The sequence below is a fragment of the Haemorhous mexicanus genome, chromosome 3 (assembly GCF_027477595.1).
Source record: "Haemorhous mexicanus isolate bHaeMex1 chromosome 3, bHaeMex1.pri, whole genome shotgun sequence".
In the NCBI taxonomy this organism is placed as follows: Eukaryota; Metazoa; Chordata; class Aves; order Passeriformes; family Fringillidae; genus Haemorhous; species Haemorhous mexicanus.
Window position 1 is genome coordinate 50,387,885 of NC_082343.1, and position 20,105 is coordinate 50,407,989.

Genomic DNA, 20,105 nt, shown 5'->3' on the forward strand with positions numbered 1-20,105 from the left:
TTGTAGCTGCAAGTATGGCAATTTTCAATGATGTTTTTGCTGCGCCAAATTAAGCCCGGGCTCTTGGGAGTAATTGCAGTGGCTTCCTTTAACGCAGCAATAATCCTTATTAAAGTCACCATACGTGACGCGTAGCGTTTGGCAACTAGGAGAGCCAGCCTTTAGCTGCGGAGAGGATTTTCCCTCCCCGCTTTAGGAGGCGATCGAGGGTCGGTGTTTTTTTGAACTCCTAGCCGCTGCTTTCGGAGAGGAAGCTCCCTCGGCTGCGTGCGTGCGGCAGCCGAGCGCTGGCAACAACCGCACCGAGAACAGCCCCGACCGACGGAACCGCCTCTCGGGATCCGCAAGGAGCAGGGCCGGTGTCCGGGACAGGGGCGGTGACCGGGGCAGAGCCGGTGCCCGGGCCAGGGGCGGTGCCCGAGACAGTGTCCGGGGCAGGGCCGGTGCCCGGGCCAGGGGCGGTGTCCGGCCCCCAGCCCCGGCGGAAGGGCGGGCCCGGGCGGCCTCCCAGCGGCGGCTCTGCTACCGGCCGTGCCGCAGCAATAGCAGAGCTCCTCGTTAAAGCCCGTTCTTTGTGCGGCAGTAAAATGCTGTTCCGTTTCGGCGTGGTGCTGCCCGCCCGGGTGACGGAGGGCGGCGCGGAGCTGCTGGTGGCCGGGTCGCGGCCGGAGCTGGGCGAGTGGGACCCGCGGCGCGCCGTGCCCATGAGGCGGGCGCGGCCGAGCGCCCCGCTGCCCGCCCAGGAGCCCGCGCTGTGGCTGGCGGAGGTGGCGCTGCCGGACGAGGACGCCGCCAGCCCCTTCTGGTACAAGTTCCTGCGGCGGGAGGGCGGCCACTTCCTCTGGGAAGGTAACGGAGGGGACCCAGCGCCGTCCCTCACACGCCCGGCGCTGCCCGGCCGCTAGGACGTGCGGGCCCTGCCCGGAGGGGCGGTGCGAGGCTCTCCCGGGGGCTGGCTCTGGCTGCTGCCCGCCCCGCCCGCTCCTGCCGCGGCCGGCAGGCTGTCCCGGCCGGCTGGGCCGTGCCGGAGCCGGAGCTGCCGGTGCTGCGGCACGGCGGTGGCCGGGGCTGTGCTTGCAGGTAGAGCCGTCCAGGCTGTCGCGGCGTGACGTGGGTTCTCGCAAACAAAAATGGTTTTTAACCGTGTGATGGAGGCGGGTGAATGCAGAAGGAGGCTGCCATTCTAGGTTGGTAAAAGTTATTTGAAACGGTTTCATTTTCCCCTCCTTACTTTAGGCATCCATTGTCAGATGTTTTGTTTTGGTTTTTTCCTTTTCCCAGAAGTAAAGAATTTACCATCTCGTACTATGCACTATGGTGTGGGTTGTTTTTTTATTTCGCTAGGGTGAAATGTCATGATGGCATTTTCCGGCTGGTAAATTTTACTATTGTGATTTCTTAAAAACACACGGAGAAGTTCAATTACAGTTTTTCCAGTCTTCTTGCTGTTTCAGTAGTACTTCCAGCATGTTTTCCTCTTGCTATGTGTTTTCAAATTTTTAATAACTAGTCAGTTTCCATGTGCTGTTCTAGTGTATTGCAGTATCTTAAATACAAGAGAACACTCAGACAATCGTCTGCTGAGTCAGAACTCTAAATATACCTCCTGAGGAATGATCTGACCTAGTGAAAGGAAGACAGCTCACTTGGTAATTTGCGAGGGCATTTTTTTAACTCATAGCATAATAATCCATGTACCAAAATAACATGTTGTCGAGCAGTTGCTCTTCACCTGTTTTAAGAATACATACCACACTTCTGAACTGCCTTTCTGTCATGTAGACTAAAACATGCATGTTGTCATAACTGTTGTATTTGTTTGTTCTTCTTTATGCTAATAAAAGACTTTGTGTAATGCTACATTCACAGAAGTTTACATCATGAAGGACTATGTACATCATACAGTAGTAATTGTTTTGTTTAGCAGCTAAAACAAATAGTATATTCTGCCTGTATTAACCATGTTTTTCTTTTCCAGAATTGCAGGAAAAGTGAATTTATGGAATAAAAATCTTAACATCTGTCCAAGGAAGCAGAATTGGGTCTCTTTGAAGGTGCCAAGTTGTGCATAATATGACAATGATACTGGTATATAAAGCAGTCCCCACCCTGCAATTATAGAAATAATAGTAGAATTAGAAATAATTAGAATTTTATAGAAATAATGGAGAATAACTACAGATAATCAGCAGTTGTAACGTTGATGGTTATTCTCTGGTTTGGAAGTAGTGGTAGCTCAAATTATTGTCTGTTCTAGGGAGCAGGTTTAGGAAATGTAGTCAAAATAATAAACATACTGTGTTTTGGCAGATTTGCAGTTTTAGGATTAACCTGGCTGGCATTTTGTTCTTGTCATTGTGAATGCTCAGTGCTTAGCAGGAATTATAGAAAGCAAGTGGGCATATCATCTAAATGCAGAAAAGTGTTTAAATTAGTCATTCATATCAACAATTTTTCCTCAATTGATATTTACTGGAGAGCACAACTTTGCTTAAATTTTGAAATTTATTGTTCTTCATGTATTACATGATGAGAGAGCCTAAGGATGTTTTCTTATCCAATAACTAAGCAGTCTTGCAGTTCTTTTTAATCTAATTTGTTTTAATGTCTTTTGGTTTTTTGTTTCTTTATAACTGTTGATCAATGAAAGTTTGGCTGTCATCTGTTTATTCTTATAAAAATCACAACTTGAAAAGACAACTCCCTTCGCAAAGAAAAGAACAGGGTTTTTTTTTTTTTTGTGCTAAACAAATGCTGTGCATTGTCTCTTTAGTATTCTGCATGTTTAGAATTAAACTGTGCTTTGGGAAACACTTAGCACTTGCAGAACATCTGCAGTTTTGAAGACACGTTTATGAGGGACAGAGGAAAGTGCAGAATGATACTTGCTCTAAGTTTATGAGTTGAGACATCCATCTGTAACCAGAGAAACTGTAGTGCAGGGATATCAGTCTAGTTATGGATGTCAGATGTTTACATATATGGGATGTTGAAATCATGGGCTGTATTTAAGAAAACTACTTCAGCTTTTTTATTAAGACCTGTATGTGTGTGAGAATTCCGCTGGCAGTGCATATTGTTTTATGATAGTACGATACCTACTGTATCATGTATTTTGAGTACAAATTGCAGCCATTCCAGTACAGTGGGGAAGACTGAAAGGTAAAAGTGGGGGTAGTTATTTCTGTGGGCTAGAAGAGTCAAAGTCACAGGCCAGTGTTCTGTGGCTTTTGGTAGGAAGCTTTCAGGAAGGCTTGGCCTGTGCAGGATTCGCTGGGTTGTTGCGTGTGCCTTGAGGGAACAAGTTCCCTTTCTTAGGAGGATGAAGTGGGAGACTCCCCTGTGCTCCTGAAGGATCAGGTACTTGCCCCTGCTGTCCCAGGGAGATGTTGCTGGTCTGCACCCAGGACCTGTCACTTAAAGCCATTGAGTGCTTCTGCTCAGGTCACGTGAGCTATGTGGGGTTTGTTCAAGGTTGGTACTTGCTTACCTACTGTGAAAGCTGAAGCCTGCTATCCAGGAGGGTTTGTGATTTGCTGTGGTATCTGTGGAAACAGATTGGTTGTGCTGAGCTTAAGAATCTGGGAATAGGTTTAGAAAAAAAACTGAAGTCATGTAGGTACCTTTTTTACCCCCAGCTGCACCTGTGTCTGTCTGTGTATTTTATTTTTGATGTTGATTCTTCACAACTGGACTTCGCATCTCTCAGCTTGGAAGCTAAAAGTATTTGTTCATACTGTCAAAACTAAATAAATACAAGATGAAACTTATGCTTGAGTTTGTTTTTGTGAGTTTATGATGAAACACTCATCTGTACCTTTATCCCCATACTTTCATCTAAATAAAGTGTAGGTAATAATCAAGAAACATGCTGCATAAAAGAACATGGAATTTATTAGAGGTATGCCCCAAACTGTATTTTGAGATGATGGAGTAGAATCTGCTGACACTTTGTATTTTTGGGAAGGAGAAAAATAAATTATATAAAAAACCTACATAAGCGTGTAGTACCTACACAAGCTTGTATTGTAGTATTGATCCTTTGTTGCCCAGAGAAGCTGTGGATGCCCCTTCCTTGAAGGGTTGAAGGCCAGGTTGGATGGGGCCCTGAGCAACCTGGTCTACTCTGTGGATGCCCCTTCCTTGAAGGGTTGAAGGCCAGGTTGGATGGGGCCCTGAGCAACCTGGTCTACTGAAACTTGTCTCTGCCTGTGGAAGAGGTGGGAAGCTTGGAACGGGATGCTCTTTAGGGCCACTTCCAACCCAAACCATTTTGTTATTCTGTGATTTTGTGTTGTTCTTAATTTGGTGTAGATGGAGCTTGCTTGAAGCTTGCCAGATACAGTATCACCAGTGAAAGCTCCAAAGCAGGGTGAGTTTATATTCTAGTAATTTGTTCAGTTCAGCAGGGCCTTAATCCTTCCAAAAAAACCCCATCTCTGTTTTTGGGGAGGGAGGAGGAGGAGAGAAAAGGAGGTGTCTTGTTTGCAAAACAAAACAAATTATATAATACAGTGCAATTTGGAAACAATTACATTGTTCAGCCTGTGGTATGTTGCAACCATTACAACATTACATTTCCATTTCATGCTCCTGTGAGCCTGTTTGTAATTAACCAAAAGATCGGTAAATTTATGGAGTAATAAAAGTTTTCACATCATTGTAATACAATCAGTGAAAATATCAGAAGTAAATTCTGATCATAGGTTTCAAGGGTTGAACGCCTGATTGATTGAAAACATTGGTGATAATTCAGCATATTAAATTTCATTTTTAAAGTATGCTGAAACTTAAAGCAATCTGACTTTTGGCCTCTGCTCTTTGAATAAAATAGGTGTAATTTCTTAATTAAAAGAAGGGGATTCTTCTAATGCTATATGAGAAGTAAAGTCTAGTTGCCATTTGCAATGGAGAGATTTTAGCAGAATGAAAAATACTTGGGGCTGAGCCTTAGCAGGATACGCAAAATAAAAATTCCTTCGAGGCCATTCTAAGAAGTACTTTTGGATACAATATTAATTTCTGCAACTGAGATCCATGGGTTTTTCCTTTTTTTTTTTTCCCTCCAAAGCTAATCTACAGATCCCCAAACTAGGTAGCAGTTCCGTTATTAAAACAAACAAACAAACAAACAAACAAACAAAAAGCCAAACAAAAAAACCCAATGAACCCTGAAGAGTTACATTTCTTCGTGGCTCTTTTCATGCAGATGTCTCATGTGCTGCTCTTCCCACTGGGTGGTGCCATATTCCCTGTGTATAGCCAGCGGCTGCCTAGCGTCTTGCAGCTACTTGCATGTTTCGTTAGTATTTACTGTAATCTGTTCTGCTTTCGAAAATAATCCGGAGTTTTACTTATTTTCCCAATCCCAGTTCTGAAGTAGGTGGTGATGAGAAATGGACATAAAGCACAAACTATGTGATAGTTGAATAATTGTGCATCATAGGCATTTTGTTCCTGTAAAGCTGTTGCTTTCTGGGCAGTGCTAGATACCTTAACACCTTTCAGATGTGACAAAACTTAAATAGTGGATAACTGAATTCTTCAACCCAATACTTCTTTAAGGAATGGAAAAAACCTTTGGTTACAAAGTACAATAGCTCCTTGTGTTTTGTTCTTCAACCCGCTCAAGACTTACACATAGCATGCATTTTGGTGCAATTAAATGGCATCAAGATTCTCATTGCTTTCTGTTGCTTATCAGTATTAACCAGCTTATACTGAGCAGACAACCAGACAGCAGTAAAACAACGTAGAATGGCCTATGTGAAACTGCAAAATAACAAGAATAAAAATAAATACATATACTTGCAAATACATATTCTCTGGGTTTGGCAGGTATGTATCTTTTCCTACCCACAGAGATAATCAGGGGCCAGTTCTGATTTCTGTGAGAGTCTAATTAAAGCCTTTGTGGTTATAATGGCATATTTACAATGAATGCATTGTTTTTGCAAATCTTGTATTTACCATTTTTCCTGTCCCTCACTTCCAAGGGATGGTAGCTTGCAATAGGGCTCAACAACTTATTTTGAATGGCAAGAAACACTGCAAAGTGATAAGTAACTGGGATGATAGTTTGGTTAAAGTATTGCCATGCTTGCTATTTTGATGTAGCTTGTTTCCTGCCTGTTCTGGTATGATAGACAGTAGCAATCTGTAGTAGACAGTACAGTAAACAGTGTCAAAGCAAATGGGAAGATGGTATTAGATTTTACATTTTGTTGCTATCAGCCATTATTCTTTCATCTGTATTTCCTGTAGTGTCATGTCTAGCATCTGTCAGAATAGAAATTGTCTTACATATGAGGAAAATTTCCTTTTAGTTGCTTTTCTCTGACTTTATCATTAAATCAGGCATTTGGTTAAAATATCTTAGTGCAATAGAAGTTCCCACTGAAAAGCATCTAGGTGTGAGCAGAACTACAGAGAGAAATAAAACATGTTTTTGAAAGGTGCCTTTGAAAATTCTGATTTTCCTATATCTGATTAAAAAAAGAAAAAGGAAAAAAAAAAGCCTTAGTGATGAACAGCATTAAGTGTTGAGAACGGCTTTCTTGTAAACCATTTAGGTTTAATTCAGGCACAATTTCAAAATGTAATTCCATCAAAGAATTTTCTTAGGACATATAAATAGATTAAAAAGTCTTAAATTCAGCCTGGATTTTAATAGAATTAGAACTTGTTTCTATGGTTCTATGTAGCAGCTCTACCAAAAGGGAAGTTGAAAAGTCTGCTTTAAATCTGGTAGAATATAAACATGTGGTGTATGATGCACATGGTTTTCTTCTTTTTGGGTATCTCTTCTTGGCTTGCAAATGCAAGGAAACATTTCTAAAAATCTGACCAGTTAAGGAGCTGCTTAACTAGGTGTGGCAAATTAACAATTTCGTCTTACATTAATACTAGATATTTAACACAATGAATTCATCTGCCACTTACAGAATCTAAGGGGAAGATGGTTTGCTGACAGCAGAAAAAAATAGCATTAAAAGTCAAAGTATGCTTTTCTTAGGCATATGGGTAAGGCTTCATACATGGCATACAGAATTGGAGATATTTGTCAGAGCTGTTAAAACAAAGGGCTGCTGCTGAGGGCTTTGCTGAGACTTGAGGAAGGTGGGACTCCAGAGCCTGTGGCAGACTTAAACTCTCAAAAACTTGACCTCGCTCAGTTTCAATGAGGGAAACCACCCCCCCATCCCCCCCCACTCCCACCTCTGGTCTTTCAACAATCAATAGCAATTCAGTCTTGGCAAGATTGAGACAGATCCTATTTCAAAACATCAGAGATTGAATTTTGTTCACAGGCAGCAGGGAGACTTTTGTGACAGAATCTGCTGTGAAGGGTAAGTAAATTTGAATATTGTGAGTGTACAGAAGGAAGTTCAGTTTGAGTGATGTGTGATAACAAGACTGTGCAGTAGCACATTCAGATAACTGAAAATTGTATCCAAAATAGAACTTGAGAATTTTCTTCATTGTAATTTTGATATAAAAGGTAAGAAAGCTAGCAAAAACTTATTCTTTAGTATGCTTTAATTTTGAGATTTTTTGTATGTTTTCTTTACTTTCTGTTCTACTACTATTTTTTTTATAAAAGTCTTTTGTTCCTTTACGCCTCCCTGTTTATCTGCCCCCAGAGTGCTTATAATATTAATCTCTTCCAGGGGAATTTCTAAGCATGAATTTAAGATACTCATTTACCTGTTAAAGGACCTCATTTGATACAAATGGAATTACTTAAAATATTTAGACATAGTTAAAATTGACATAGTCAATTTTGAATTGACACTTAAAGTGTGCTGGTTCATGCAAAACTTATGACAAAGATTATAGGAGTTAGACAGTCCTCTGACTGATTTGTGAGTAGGTGATGCTTGTGGTTTGGGTTGGTTAGTTAGTTAATGTGTTAGTTAGTGTTTCACTAAGGTTATCTAAGTAGCCCTCTGGTTTTTAAAGAGGTAGCAGTGAACTGAGAAACAACCTCATCTTACTGGGGTTTGGAGGTTTGGAAGTTGCATATCTGTGTTTTAGGGTCAGGCTAAGGCAGGGATGAGATACCCAGCGCCTCTATGGCTGCTGTTGTGCCCTGTAGTTCCTGCATACCTTCCTTTACATAACACAGAATAGAAAAAATTAAACTTGGAGCAAGGTGTTCAACAAGCTGGTAACTGCGAGAGCAGTGGCTGAGCAGAGCCTTTGCTGCAAAGAGCTCTGCAGAGACAGTGGGAGAAGCAATCTCATTTTTTTCATTTATTGGTGTGTTTTTTGTTCCCCACTCTTCATTGACCCATATTTTGTTTATCTTTTAAGATCAAGCTGGTAATTTTTCCACTCTGACTCTTCTGTGCAATCTGTGTGCAGTTCTTTTCTGTGTCAAGATGAGTCTGTGCTGTTGGCAGACTGCTGAATTATACTTCTTTCATGCCTGCAGTACAGATGTAATAAAATAGTAACTGCAGGCTTTTGTGCTTTGCGGTTGTGCCTCATTAGACTGAATTTCAGAACATCCTCTTCTAGTCTCTGCTTACCTTTTTTCAGTCCTAGATCTCTGCACATCTTGTATCACTTCCTATATCTGCTTCTGGTTTCACAGAATCACAGAATTAATCAGGTTGCAAGGGACCACTGTAGTCATCTGGTCCAACTTCCCTGCTCAAGGACAATCAAAACCAAAGTTTTCCTTTGCTTCATTCTGGTCTCATCCTTTTGCCAGTGCCATTAATAGTTATATGGAGATCTTTGATTTTATTCTTTTGTTTATTTATTTGTACAGCCACTTCTTATGCTCCTTTGATCATCCTTCATATGCATTAAACAAGGAGCCATAAACTGCAGTCATGCAGATTTTGAAAGAGCCTTCTGTGAGGCTTGAGCTGTAAGTGGGGCTATTTGGTTGCTTTGCTCTCTGGCAATTCCCTATGTCAGTGGACTTTGTGCAAAACCATCTGCAGTACAGAGCAACCAGTGCAAAAGCAATGAAAAACTTCATAATTTAAGGCCTAGAAACTTATTTTAATCTTTCTCTTTCAGATAAGCATTTTTGCTGTGAAGACTCACAAAGATGGGTTTTAAATTAAAAAAAAATGGAGCTTATTTTAGGAAATAAAATGCTATCCTAAGAGTTAAACTAGGACCTGTATATTCTAATAAACTCTTCCAAAATACTTTTCTTTTTTAATTAGGAAAGCCAACATGATCAATTAATGGGAAGACCAGTACTATTCAAATATTTAACTTACCTCTTTTTATGGTTGAATTTTACATGTTTTCAGATGATTGTGTATTTGCTTCTCAATGATAGATAATTAGACCTGTGTTTTTCCACTTGGAATATGAATAAAAACAAGATGAAGAAAAATACTGATATAGAAATGGGTTTAGCTGTAAAACCATGTGTTTGTTTGCTGTTGTGTGAGCCCTTTCTCAAAGGACATTTGTGTTTCTTTTCCTTTTTTTTTCAAAGATGAACAGGTGAACGAAACATTTGATGTTCTTGTCTTTACTATTGTCTCTAGAAACAGAAAAGCTGAAATAGTATAAAAATTGCATTATTGTCTTATGGCATCCAAAATAGGGTGGATTTCCTGAGACAGATTGTGCTAGCAGAAACATGATGTGGACTGAGAAAATAGTTTTTTCTCATTTTGAAACTTCCTTGTTAAATGCATATTGTGAAGCAAACTCAGGTGAGCAGCACTTGTGTAATCATGTGGATATTAGCTGGGTAGTGAAACCTGATCTTTTTTGGTAATTGCAGATTTCCATAATTCCCTTAAGAAGTATTGTGATTCAGTTTTCTGAAGACAGTCGGCTTTGATCATACTGTTCCTTAAATTAGTATTTATTGAAGATGGCAGCGCTCTTTCCTTCCTGTATGAAGCTATATCACGTGTGAATATATATGTATATGTTAAAAATACGTTAATGTACATTCTGTTGCACAGATGTCTTATTTCAGTAGGAAAGTTGTTTAATTCATAGATCAGTATCTAACATAAGGAGTAGTGAAGAACTAGGCAATTCTCATGAAATATTATATGAATGCAAGCTGCTACTGTTTACCTGATTATTAAAGGCAAATCAGAACCATACCTTTTGAGATTCAGGTCTGACTGTCGGCCACAGCAGGAAGGCTGAGGCTCAGTGGTGCACAAAAATCAACAGCGATAAATATTTATTACAGAAGAAAGTGTTTCAGAATGAGATTGGACCAAACCTGTTTGAGGGAACAAATAAAATAAACATTTGGTGGCAACTTACTCTTGGCCCCGTTTCCATTTGTGGTTTTAGGCTATTTAGGGGAATTAATGATGGTTAAGGTGGTAAGGTTACAAGGCAAGGAGGCTGCAGCACTTAAAAAGGCAAAGAGGAAGAAGGTCACAGAGAAGGAAAGAAGGCAAAAAAGGAACAAGAATTAAAGCTGGAGAAGGAGAAGGATGATGAACTGTAAAACTGGCAGGTGGCAGAAGTGCACGCACCTCAAGCAGCAGCCATTGGAAGTGGGGTAGTTGGAAGCACATGGTGGGTACCTGTGTACAAGGAAACACAGGGCTGGGAGTAGCAAAAAAGCCAGAGATCCGTGGTTCAAAACTTCCAGGGCACAGTGAGGGCTAGCAACTCCCTGGGGACTGCAGGGACACCCCATGGGACTGGCAGTCAGAAGCAGGCAGCCAGGGGCACGAGGGCAGCCCCAGCCCCGAGCATCAGGCATCTCCCTGGGGACAGGCTGAGGCTGGGGCAGGACATGGGCCCGTGGGCATGTGGGGGTCAGGATCAGACACAGCCTCGAGATGGCAGGACGTGGCCACAGTGATGTGCATCGCTACAAACAGTTGTTGGAGAGTAGAATGGGGAAGGCAAGGTGTGCTGTTTGTGGCTGTATTTTGCTGAATGCATGAAGTCATTAATTAAATGCCATAAGCATCCATAGATTTTGTTGTATTTGTTGATGTATGCTGTTGTCTTCTTGTATTGTTTAAAAGTGGTAAGAATATGTAAGCAATTATAAATATGAGATAAAAATATAGTGGTGAGATTTGTAGCTTCTGAAACTTTACTGATCTTGCTTACCTTATTTATAATCAAAATAATCAAAAACTATGTGATGCATAATTGATCAGCAATGTGAAAGAGAAAATAATTTTCTGCCTCATATTTTATTTTTCATTTTGGTAAATAACAATATTTCACAATTATGATAAAATGGCCTGCATGTCATCTGGAAATAAGGAGATGGTTTGAGCTTTCCTCTTAAATGTTATTCTTACTCTCTAATCATTGCATTAATACATCTCCCAAAATGCTCTTGCTCTAGCAAATTTCCCTAACTGTAGTGATTGAAAACTGGTCATGCATTTATGTGCAATGGGAAATTGAAGATATTCCTTTGGGCATAATTTTCCTCAGAAATATTTTAACATCATTAATAATGTATAAGTGTAACAGGCTTAAGCAAGCCATAGACTAGGTCACTTCTGATCTGCACGATAATTATTCCTACAAGGCAATTAGCATTACAATAAGTATGTAAAAGCAGTGCTGGGGGGAGAATGTACATGCACTGTATTTTTGGAGGCTAGATAACCTTCTGATTGATGATGCGACCCATTTCAATTCAAGTTGCTTACTCTGGCATGGTATTAAAAACAGGTTTTCTGACTAAAGCTCACACTATTGCTGTAGGAGAAGAAGAAGAGGTAATAAATATTGGTGGAAAATTGAAGAAAAAGAATCTTGCTTTAAACTAGGCCATTTAAGGTAGTTGGGGTCATTCACCATTGCAATTGTGACTCTGTGGGTCACTTTGGGCAGCTTCTACTGGGTATGAACAGACTCTCAAAGTGAGACATACATTTGAAGAAAACAAAGTGAGTGTTTGTTGGTCCACAAACATAAAAGACAGAGAGGATTTAATGAACTCCTTGGCCAGATATCCAAATGTGTCTGGTCTGCAGCAGGAATCTGATGAGTCTTTGCTGGCCAGGCAGCTGTGAATGAGGTGGAATAGGGCCACCCTTCTTTCCCCCTTTAAACAAGTTGGCCTTGTTTCTACATTGCTGTCTGCCACCTTCTTTGGGCTTTGATGCCTTTCCACATTGATGTTTTTCCTCTTGAATCCTTAAGCTGGTAGCAAATCCTGTGTCACCAGTCCTACCTTTTTTGGTGGTTTTACCTTTCTGAACGTGCATGGCTGTGCTCTGAACCTTCTCTGAGCTCTTTCCCATATCTTGGCAACTTCCTTAGAAGTCAGCCTGAACCAAGGTCAGGCTGCCATGGCATGTCTGAGACACAGCAAGATTGATACCCTAGGGAGAGGTCACTGAGCAAGAATATTAACCACTGAGGTCACATACTTTGAGACATCAAATGAGGAACTTAAATGAAATTAATTATTCCTTACATTGTAGGTGATTTAGGAGTTTTTAATATTGTGGGGGTTTTAAAATAACAAATAAATTAAAATGCATTTTAAAAAGTAATCTACAAAATTTTATTTTAATGTTGTACATTTGCTTTGTGGCAGTGCTTCTGTTGTTAATTTAACTATTAATATAACTATTTCAGTTGTTAATAATGCAGTTTGAAGAAGCAGGAAGCATCACTCCTGGCCTTGAATGCTCAGTTCAAATCTCCCTGCAGTTTTGTTTTTTTTTAAGATTATCCAGACACATAGCCTGCAACTGTCCTTTCTTCTGTTCTAGGTAGTGGGCCCCATCATGATCGAAGTTGTGTTTACAACCAGAGCAACATAGTAGATGGAGTTTACTGCCTCCCAATAGCACACTGGATTGAAGTCTCTGGACATACTGATGAGATGAAACACACAACCGATTTCTATTTCAATATTGCAGGACATCAAGCTATCCATTATTCCAGGTAAAAGAAATGTGCAGAGCTTGGCTGGTGTCAAATGTTACAAACAGAAAATCTGAACTGGCATATCTGAAAACTGCATCTGATTTATATGTATGTAACAGTAGACTTTCACAAAGATTGAGCACCTCTTTGCAATTAAATGTCAGTTTAGCAGATCCTAAGTTCAAGGGTACCTGTACGGGTCTGTTATGTGGCATCATGTCTAAAAAGTTTTATGGCAATTTTTGGATAGTCATTTTCAAATGCTTGTCTATATACATGTGTAAAATTGCACTCATCTTATATGTTTGGGATGATTTTACTGAAGAACTTGTCCTGGGAAACAAAAATAATATAATCCAGCAGCGGAGTTGACTTGTGACATGTCGTCGCTCTTGTGTGGCAGCCACTGCAATTAGTGACAGCCACTTTTGATGACTTCTGCTTCTGGGCATGTATTTAACAAAATACTAAAACTTAGACAAGCATTAAAATGTTTGTATCCCATAGTGTTCCCTGGAGTCCACTGTCCCACTGGTGAAGCATCCTGGTTTGAATAAGGAGACAGTAAAGGTTGGGGAGGGCACCCAACCTTTAGGGCTGCTGATAAAGCACAGGCTGTATTTAGAGCAACAGGCTAAGCACTGCAGGTTAGCTAAGTGGCACTGAGGAATTTGGAACCCTGTGTAGCTTTTTTCCCCATCTCCAGTCAATTGATAAAGCAGAAGTTTGTGGATTGATAATTGTTGTGTAAATGCTGGCAGTCCTGATTTGCCACATGCATTACAGAACTGTTAGTTATCTCAAAGGGATGTTATTTTTTTAAGAAATCAAACCACTCTGTGCTTTCATTAGGCCTTAGCATTGTTTTGTGTGAATTTCTCCAGACCACTTCAACAGCTACACCAACCTCACCATGGTGTCTCCTCTTTGTCCTCTTTATCTCCACCCTCTCACAGGGTAGGAAGAAGAATTGTCTTTTCCTCATTAGACTTGCAGTGTGAGAGGGAAAGATTTCTTCCCCTTGGTATCTTTTGGAATAGCAGGGATTCATGAACACTGTCAGGCACATGTAGGTATTTGTGGGACCTTTCTCCTGAGACCCCCTCAAGTTATGTAGTACGCCTGATAGACTATAGTGTTCTGTGGATCTGAAACATCTGTTTCCTACGTCCTATCAGAGAAAAGATCTTGTTTATTCCAAAGCACAGACTTGTCAATACCAAGTAATCTTTGCTTGGCAGAGACATTTTTTGAGAAAGAAGAACAGCTGTCAGAAAGTGAAATATCTAAGTACCAAAGGCTAACTTATCTTCCTTTCCAGAGGCAGCAGTGATCCATTTAATGCAGCCTTATCTGCATTACTATGTGTTTCAAAGATTAGGTAAAAAGCTGCAGATTCTGCTAGAGGATATTTGAAGAAAATTTTCTGGGCTGTGTAGTCTTTTGCAGATGGGGGTCTTCTCCTTCATTCCCTTCTCTCACACACATACATTCATTGAAAGGCAACCTTATATGTACATCTTAGTAACTCTTATCTCATTTCTTTGAGTTATATTAAGTAAGTGTACTCTGTACCAGCCCTGTCACATAATTATTTCTAATACTTTGAAGATATGCAGCCTTAAATGGTTTTTTAATTACTAACAGTTGGGGGCAGATTCACCATTCTGCTGGTTATACAAAGCAGCCAAAAAATACTAGCTATTTTTTGATTTTTTTGTTGTTCTTGTTGGTGGAGCAACTGAAGTGAGCTGACAAAAATGCCTTTATTTTGAAATGGATTTATTAATTCAGAGGAGTACTATGAAGATTAACCTAATACAATTTTTTTTAAAATACCCATATACCCTCTATACTCCCCAAAGCAAAACCAAAACTCAAACAGAAGCAAAAAGGCAGTCCTTCTGCCTGTACAGTTAAATCTCAGAGTATGATCAGATCGATCAGGTTTTGGTTTTCCAGCTAAGATTACCTTTTTCCATGCTGTACTAAAGGCAGCAGGGAACATTATGACCACAAATTCTGTGTCCTGTCACCACTTGTAGGATCTTTACAGTGATGCAGGCTGGAAAGAAGTGATCTGTCAATGAAAACTTTTGATGGGAGCCTATCCTCTATGTGGCTCCCCTTAATAGGGCTGCCCTGTGTGAATTAATGAGAAAGGAAGGTTTTCCTCTGTCAAAGGACGTTCCCACATGAGCCCTGGGACTGATTTTATTTAACCTCTGTTGAATCACAATTAGAAACAGTTGCTCTGAGCTTTGTTGCCGTCTTGCTTCTTCATAAAACACGAGCTTCTGCTTTAACTGGGCTGCAGCAGGATGAGAAGAGCCTGCCTCTGGCTGGGGCCAAAATAAATTTTGCACTGTGCTGAGGCTGACGACAACGCTCAGAGGAATCAGATTTTTCTTACTTGATGTAGATGCATCTCTCATAACTTAGTGAACTTACATTTAAACTTATATTTAGAGAACTCATTTTGTGTTGGTCATTTAGGTAGGACAGTATATAAAGTGGTTTTTAAGCACAGCAGGATTTGATTTCTCATTTCTTGTAAAGGTGAAATGGAGCTTTATCACGGCTAGGAGTCATGACTGAAATGTTCATGGCATTAATATTCACTTGGTTTGGAGATGTAATGACATCTTTAACCAAAATCTGATTCAGGAAAAAAAACAAAACAAAACTATTGGTTTTTCTTTTGTGCTAGATATTACTGCAATAAGATGGCTTCAAATTGCAGGAGAGTTCACTTAGGATGAAATAATTTTCCAAAGTAAATTAGAGTTATTGTAATCTTTTCTGAGAGAAGATGACTTCAGAAAATTTGTTAATCTGGGTCATATTATCTCTGTTTCAGTTCCATCCGCGAAAGGCAGAAGTTCCTAATTTGTAGGTGTAGTATATCTTATTATTTATATAAAAACATCTGCATTTCTCAGAAGAAAGGCATTACATAAGAGCAAGATAGGGAATGACATCTGAAATTAGAAAATCCTTAAATAATATGTTGAAGACAATGATGCTTGATGGCAGAATTAGGTGCTATGGAAATGAATATCTCTGATAGGAAAACACATATAGTTAGTTTCCTATTCCCAGACTAATTTTAGGTGTGTGCTTTCTGTGAGTCATATTTCTTAAATCTGACAAAAAAAAATACTTTTTGTGTGCTTTGCCTGTAAAATGCAGATAAACTGGAATGTGTAAGTGAATTCCTCAGACAACAACCTCTGTAACTGTGGTATTGTATGGCTGTTAAACATTTTGGAGGAAAATACACATTAACAATCCATAGTCAGGGGAGTCACTACATGAGAGTAGCTATGAGTCCTGACAACAATTTTTTGAGGTACAAGTTTCTTTAGTACCTTTTTTGCATTATATGTACATGTATATGTATATGTATATGAATATGTATATGTATATGTATATATGCTATTAAATACTACTATTTCACATTTATGGAGTGATTGGGAATTTGACAAATGTGTTGCTATCATCAGTGGTTTTTTTCCCTAAGACAAAATTAAGGTAACGATAAAAGAAAATTTACTTCCACGCTTGGAAATATTATTTTTGTTTCTCAATGGTTGCAAATGAAACACAATTTATGAGGTAGTATGTTCAAATGCTTTGTGGCTTGTTGGTGAGACAGTTTCCTGCAACACTGCCAGTAACATAGATTATAACCTAAGTTAGGTGTTGAGTGGGGATGATCAGGAGAGTCACATAAGTTGTGTGTTCCTGCTTCATAGTAAATGCTAATGTAGATAGGTGAGTGAATGAAGAATGATCCAGGGCAAAATGGAGATGCTTCTTTTTTACCTTTTGGAGGCACTAGAGCAGTATTTTGTTGATGGAGCACAGAATTTCTTTCTATGGGAAAAATGAGCATTTACTTGATTGATATGCATCTTTAATTAGGTGGTAAACAAGAACTTGGTTGAGTATATTTGGTTTAGTATGAAATTAGAATTGCCTTTGAAAAAGATACAAGAGAGAGCACTTTTTTTTTTTTTTTAGTCTTTAATTTCTCTCTTTACTGGTTGTAACTCATTCACGAAATAAAACGCCTTTCTGTTTTAAATATAATTCTTAGCTATTTTTTATTACTGAATTGTAAAAAAGGCTTTAGAGAGTAAGCTGTCACAAAAAACCCCCTAGAGTGCAGTGACATGTGCTACCATAATAGAAAGCTGCACTGATATTTTATGCCTATGTTATGAATTAAGAGGTGATGATGTCTACAGAGATTACCATAATTAACATTATAAGCTGAGAGCTAACTGTCCCCTGTGCCTCAAGAATACTTGTGATATTAGAGAAAAGAATAAGAAATAATGAGCTCTGGAACAAAATTCATTGATTGTATTCTAGTAAAATAGTCCTGATCAAAAGGACTTAACATCAATAAGAGTTCATCCTTTGATTTCAGTACTTGGGGTTCTAACTGTGAAGTTATCTGCTCATTTTATACATTAAGTAATGAAAATATTCAAAGGCACATTTTTTTTATATGTTTATCCCATAAACTAGGATATCTGACCTCTCCTTTGAATTGTTTTATTGTACTGAGCTATAGTCTGAAACTAATAGGAATTGAAAATATTGTTTACTTACCAATGGGAATCACCTTTTATAGAATGGTTCAAAGATTAATTCCATTTTTTGTCCTTTGTTTGTCTTCATTTTTTTCTACATCACCCCCAGCTGGAGCTGGGAAATGCCTTTACTAGCTTCTGTTGTGAAGAAAATGGGTTTCAAATCAGCGTAAGAAGTGACATTTAAGCAATATTTTATTTAAGTTCTTGAAAATGAAGAGGGTGTGTGAGGCAACAGCACCAGAAGTGAGAAAACAAATTATGAGGCTAGAATTCGATCTGGTTTTAGTCCTTATTTGTTTTCATGTGTGCAATTTGGGTGATCTCTGTATTGGGTAAAAAAGCAGTTTTCTTCCACATTTGTTGTCCATCCAAACCAAAAACTTCTCCTTTTGTGAACTCCTCACACTGTGCCCTACATAATAATGGCTTAAAACAGGGAAAAGTATTCTATTTTTCTGAGTTTTGTGATCTTGCTTAGGCAGGATGGCACTCGGCTGGGATAGCCCAATCTGGGCTACTGTTGAGTTAGCTACAAATCTCAGTCTTGAAAACTCAGAAATAGAGTTAGGATGTGCCAGCAGTGCAGTCACATGCCATGAAGTGGAATACTGTGGATGAAGTAGATGGCAGGAACTCTCTTTTCAGTTATTTTGGTTTTTTGACCATTAGCAAATGGCTGTTGCCAGCACAGCTCTGGTTCTCTTGCTGTGACCTACTGCCTGAGCGCCCAAAAGGAATTTGACATGGAAACTCCTGGATGTCACTCATTTCTAATTGCATTTCTTGTGAGTGCCATGGTAGAAAGGGAAATCTACCTTTAGAAAAGGTGATTTTGCCAGAAGAAAAAAAAAGTCACAGAGAGTGGCTATCAATGGCTAAAGTCACTGATGAGTGGCTATTAGCCAGCAGGCTGCCAGGTTTGTTGCCTCCTTCAGTGGCTGAGGAACACAAATTTTTGGCTAGGCTTTGGGATGGAGTTGAAGTAATGTCTGATGAACAGTATACTACCTATGTGAATAAGCTAAAGAAAATCTTAGCATGGTGTCTGGTTAGTCTTGTGAGTTTTTTTTCTGGAGGTTTTTTCCTGTAGTTTTCTTTACCATTCTGCCATTCTTATGTGGGTGTTTGAGAATTTTTTATTTAGAAGGATGATTGTTCTGGAATGAGTATTTCATTAGTAAAATGGCAGCAAGCAGAGTCTGGCTGTTGATAAGAGGATGAGGCCTTTAATCAGTTGGCTGGTAATGGGTAATATTTACTTAAAGCCACTGTTGCTCTTTAAAATGGATTTTTTCATAGGTGGGCCTCTGCACAAAATTATTTCCTTACTTCTTGATAAAAATTTACAAATCTGTGTCATTCTAGAAGAAAAAAAAAAAAAACAGAAGGAAGATTGGGAACCCTCCATGGAAAAACCTGGAGGAGTAAACGTAGTTCTGTTTTTCTCCGTGGGATATAACAGAAAAATGTTGATAGTCCAGTAAGTATGAATTTTCTGTGGGGTATCACTGTTAGGGAGCAGAAACTATTGTTGCTTCTTATTTGTCTGTGTGTTTTACTGTGTCTCCCTGCTGCTTGCTCATATTTATTCTGGAGGTTTTCAGCCCTTTTTCCTGCCTCTTTACTCTTTGAAATTCAGGCTGCCAGTGAGGGAGTAAAGTTCTGTCTCCATCAGAAAGCAATTTGCTGGTGTTGCTGGCTGTGAATGAAATTGACTGAGATTGTGAAATCCTGGGCAATTTAGCTCACAGCTGGGATGACGAGGAAGGGGCAGTGTCACTCTCTCACTGAAGATGATGTTCCAGATGTCTTGCAGATATTTATTTCCTCCTAGCTTTTACATCCATTTATTAGGTGCTGGGTAATTGCTGGCATTTCTTAATGCAGTTTATCCAAAGATAGCAGAACTCTTTCTGAAAAGCAGAGATTGTGTGCACATCCTAATTGCTATTTAGCCTACCAAGAGGGAGTAAATTCAGATTTCTGGTTGTTGTTGGAAAAACTTCACTAACACAACTCTGTAAGTTACACCTGGTGAACCTGTTGAGCCAGGGATGTGTGTTTGCAGAGTAAACCCACTTTGCCTCCCCTTCCTGTGATTTTTTTGCAGGCACAGCTCCTAGGGCAGATTGGCCCAGCCAGCCTGAGGCTGACTCTTACAGAAAAAAAGTCTCAGAGCAAGAGGGTTTTTACACCCCAAATTTGAAAAGGGATACCATCAGATGTTTTATTACCATCAGGCAGTTTGGTGTTTACTTACCTGCTCAGTGTATACTATATTTCTGAAAGAGGTGATCTGAAAGTCAAAAAAATCTGAAATAAACAACTGCATAGTTATTTTAAATGAAATGGGGAAAACATGAAAGATACTTCATTTGAAACAGTAGCAAGCCATAGCTATTAGGTTATGAATTCTACCTCCATCTTGAATAATTTTTGTAAATGCTGAGAGATATAAATGCAAGTTTTCATGCTTAAATGCTCTAGATGTTTACAAGATAATTTAAAAAATGAACCTCCATGTGAAAATATGGAGAGTCCTACTTAAAGGATAAAAATTTTTTATTAGAAAGGAAACTGGAATATAGCTCTATTTCCTTTGAAGTGTGTCTCAGAAACAGAAGTATTTTATTT

General features: G+C 39.4%; 1 protein-coding gene across 3 annotated transcripts in view; it reads left to right on the plus strand.

Annotated features, from left to right (window-relative positions):
- Positions 1-344: 344 nt before the first annotated feature.
- EPM2A (EPM2A glucan phosphatase, laforin) overlaps positions 345-20,105 on the plus strand; it is a 36,186-nt gene continuing 16,425 nt past the window's right edge. Inside the window, exons 1-2 of one of the 3 annotated variants that reach the window (XM_059841743.1) lie at positions 345-849; positions 12,708-12,882. In XM_059841743.1, the coding sequence (XP_059697726.1) occupies positions 588-849; positions 12,708-12,882 (437 nt within the window). In that variant the 5' untranslated portion in view covers positions 345-587. Of the gene's footprint in view, positions 1,188-4,854; positions 7,502-12,707; positions 12,883-20,105 lie in introns of those variants that run through there. The other 2 variants (XM_059841744.1, XM_059841746.1) reach the window with 2 other exon arrangements.